Source organism: Nestor notabilis, unplaced genomic scaffold, assembly GCF_000696875.1.
Source record: "Nestor notabilis isolate BGI_N333 unplaced genomic scaffold, ASM69687v1 scaffold19258, whole genome shotgun sequence".
NCBI classification, from domain to species: Eukaryota; Metazoa; Chordata; class Aves; order Psittaciformes; family Psittacidae; genus Nestor; species Nestor notabilis.
The window spans coordinates 288-4,088 of NW_009941694.1; the positions used below are offsets into that span (position 1 = coordinate 288).

The 3,801-nt window shown below is 54.9% G+C and overlaps 1 protein-coding gene across 1 annotated transcript; it reads left to right on the forward strand.

Moving 5' to 3' along the window:
* Nucleotides 1-300: 300 nt before the first annotated feature.
* LOC104410765 (granzyme F-like) lies at nucleotides 301-504 on the forward strand (the record flags this gene model as incomplete). The annotated part of the gene is made up of 1 exon (XM_010021023.1): nucleotides 301-504. A coding segment is annotated over one exon (204 nt), but the record flags the coding sequence as incomplete, so codon positions are not given.
* Nucleotides 505-3,801: the final 3,297 nt, after the last annotated feature.

Consider the following 3,801-nt stretch of genomic DNA (forward strand, 5'->3'; position numbering starts at 1 on the left):
CTGCCGACCGCGGGCACCACGTCGTGCTCAGCCCGGGGTGAAGCAAAAGGGACAAAGGGGATCCTGGTTTTTGCTCTAAATGTCCTCGCTGGCCTGAGGGCATCTGATCAGAGAATGCACCAGGTTGGAAGAGGACCCTTAAGATCATCAGGTCCAACCACCCTGTGGTGCTCTGCAGGCGCAGAAGGGCAGAAGTGAAGCGATGCTTTAAGCTTCAGGGCTGCTGGTCCCTTTGGAGGGGTCCAAGCTGCTCCTGGGGAAGTTCTGCCGCTGTATCTGCAGCCTCTCTGCTGTTTGCAGCTGCAAAGGCCCCTTTCCCTGGGGACCCCACAGAAAGCAGCGGGTTTCTCCTCCTCCTCTTCGCAGGGTGATGCTGGGAACCCACTGGTCTGCAACAACAAAGCCTACGGCATCTTCTCCTACCGGTACCACAACTGGCCGGGGTTCTACACACACATCGCTCCCTTCCTGCCCTGGATCAACAGCGTCATGAAGTCGTCGTGACCCTGCTCCTGGGGGAGCTCACACTCGGAGCCCCACGTCCTCCTGCTCTTCCTTCCCTCCTCCCCGGGAAGCACCTTCCACTGCTCCTCACGGACACAGCCGGATTCCTCCCTGGCAAAGCCAAACGGCGGCAGCGCCGGGGATGGTGCCTGCTCACTCCCACCACATCCTGCTCCCATTTCCCCTTCCTCGAGCGCCGGGGGGGGACAGCTCCGGAAGGGAAGCAGCAGGACAGCCCCGGCTGAGGTGAAGCACTGGGGGGATCCAAAGAGCAGCCTCCTCCCTGCCCATTGCCTTTGGGACACCAGATGCCTGGGTCTGCTTTGCCCCAGTTTCGGCTCCTGCTTCACTACTGCTGCTCCTGTGCCCAACCTCTGCAACCTGCTGCCTCCTTCCTCCCCTCCTCCTGTAGCTGCGGTGGGGTAAAAACACATGAACCAATAAATGGTGTCTGCATTTGAGAGCCTCTTTCCTGCTGTGGTTTGGAATTCTCTGGGATGCTGCCTCCAGCCAGGAGCAAGTCACTGCTCCAACAGCCCAGTCCCAAGCTGGGAGCCTCTGCCCTGCCTCGTGGCCTCCTCTCCCTCAGGCTCCCACCATTCCAAGGCCAGGTTGGACACAGGGGCTTGGAGCCACCTGCTCTAGTGGAAGGTGTTCCCGCCCGTGGCCGGGGGGTGGGCCCGTGGCAGGGGTTGGAGCTGGAGGAGCTTTAAGGTCCCTTCAACCCAAACCTGGCTGGGGTTCAGTGACAGCAGCTCCTCAACAACATCCAAGCGCTGTGTCCCCGGAACCCCTCAGTTCAGTGGGTGAGGACAGAATCACCCCCAAAGCTTCCAGAGATTCTCTGGTTGTACTGGAGCACCAGAGAGATGTAGGGATGAGCTCACTGGGGAGCCATAAAACGGGAGAAGGGCCACAAAGCTGATCCAAGCATTGGGAAGCCAAGAGGAGAGGCTGGGAGAGCTGAGGGCTTGGAGAAAAGGAGGCTCAGGGGAGACCTTGCTGCCATTTCCCACTTTTTCAATGGCTACAAAGAAGATGGAAGATTCTGAGTGGACACAAGAGGAATGTTTCACCATGGGAACAATCACCACTGGAATCATCTCCCCAGGGAAGTGGTGATTCCCCAATGTTGGACATTCACATTCAGCTGGACACGGTGCTGGGACAGCCAGTGGAGGTCATGCTTGGAAAGGTTGGACCAGATGATCCTTGAGGACCCTTCCAACTATGTACCATGATTCCGGGTGCAAAACACCCAACCAAGGGGTTTAAGAGAACAGGTACTTCCCAATCCCAGTAATTCCAAGTGACTTCAAGCTCCCCCCAGTCATTCCCATGGGTAGGAAAAGCTGTGAGCAAACAGTTACTGGGGATGCTGGTGGTACAGAGGGAGAGCAGGCTGGTGCTGTGGGTTTCCATGCCCACAGTGCCCTCTTTGGGTTACCAACAGGACCTGTTCTTCAAGGTCCTGCCTAAGGAACTGCTGCAATGATCCAAAAAAAGCCCTAAATAGACCTTTTGGAGCAAGGGCCCAACTGCAGGTTGGAAGTGAACTGGTGGCTAAGGTGGGAATGGCACCTCTTTCCCCAGGGCTCTTCCCACCATTCAGGTTGCATCTGGAAAGCTGATGCTGGGCTGAGATTTCTTTTCTAACCAAATCCTCTCCTGAAGAATTCCAAGCATGCTCCCATCCTACACCCCCTCTGCTTCACTGAGAGCCTCACTGAAGCCATCGCTGAAGGTCTACATGAAGCAGCAGAGCAGGAGGGACCTGCTTTTTGGATGCTTCCTGCCAACACCCTTTATTTCCATGGCCAGGAGCTACAGATCCAGAGCTGAGACCAAGGGAGCAGCAGTGGTGGGTGAGAGCAGGGAACAGCACACTTTGGGGTGTGCGGCCACCAGCCACATCCTCACCCACCCTGGGCTTACCCAGGTGCTTTCCCAGCCCAAATCCCAGCCTGGTTTGGGTTGGAAAGGACCTTAAAGCTCCAGTTCCACCCCCTGCCACGGGCAGGGACACCTTCCACTGGACCAGGTTGCTCCTGGTCACACAGGGGCTGGTGCAGGTCAGTGTGATGCAGCCCGATCCAAGGCTCCCGTTGCTTTTCCCAAGGGCCTCCCAACCACAGCTGGAATAAAGCATTCCCAGCAGGAGCCCGAGCTCCCAGCACCTCCCCCCTGTGCAAGGAGAAGGCTTGGAGCAAGGACACAGGTACCTGCCAGCGCTGGAAGGATCTTCCATGGCTGAAGATGAAGCTCAGGTTCCTCTGGCTGCAGCTTCACTTGGGTGGGACACAGAAGGGAGCAGAACCTCAGCGGCTGCAGCTTCCTGCAAACACAAAGACATTCAGGCATCTGGACTCTCCCAAGTAGTTTAATGTGGAATTCCTGGGGAACGATCCTCAGGTAGAGGGGTGAAACTCCAGGAACTCCATCCCAGGAAACCCCCTTGTGGGAACACAACCACATCCATCGCATCCCTGGGCTCCTGAAGGGATGGACTGAGCAGTGGTCCATGGTTCAGTCTGTGTTGCCAACAGACAAGCCTGGAAGCAGGTTTGCTTCCCATATTCCTCCTATTGGCAGTGGATACCCTGCAAGAAATGGGACAATGCTACAGGAAGAGGCAGTCGGACAATTCCACTGAGCAATTCTGTTCCCAAATCCTGGAAAACTAAGTCCCACAGCTTCAAAGCCAAGTCAGCCTCTGCCCACTCACCAGTGCTCTATATAGTTACTGCACATTTTACCTTCTAGTGACCAAACCACTTTGCTTTATGTCTGAATCCTGGTTTTCCAAGCAGGGACAATGTTTTTAGCCTCAACAGGCTGCAGGTCCCACAGATCCTGTTGGAGCCAAGCAGAAGGAAAGGAATGAAGAAACACATCCGGGACCACCAGGGCTTTTAGGAACAAAATTTATTCCAATTTCAAACAGAGAATTTTATTTCAGGAGAAAGATATGAAAATCCATGTTTGTTTTTTTCCATCCGAGATTTCTGTCCTAAGGGGGTTGTTGCCCAGCAGTCAGAGTGGGATCATTGCAAGAAACAAGCCCACTCCTGGACTGGAATGAGACACTTTGGAGCCTGAACAGATCCGGACAGTGGGCATCTTATTCAGCAACTCCTTTCCCCTCCCCTCTGCCCTCCCTCCCACCCCAACACGCACAACAATACATGCACTGCAAAGGACAAGGTTTAAAAACAGCGTTGGAGAGAGGATCCTTTTCAAGAGGCTAATGTTGAAATGGTCTGAAATGAGAAGATACAAGTCTAACCAAAGAAGTTC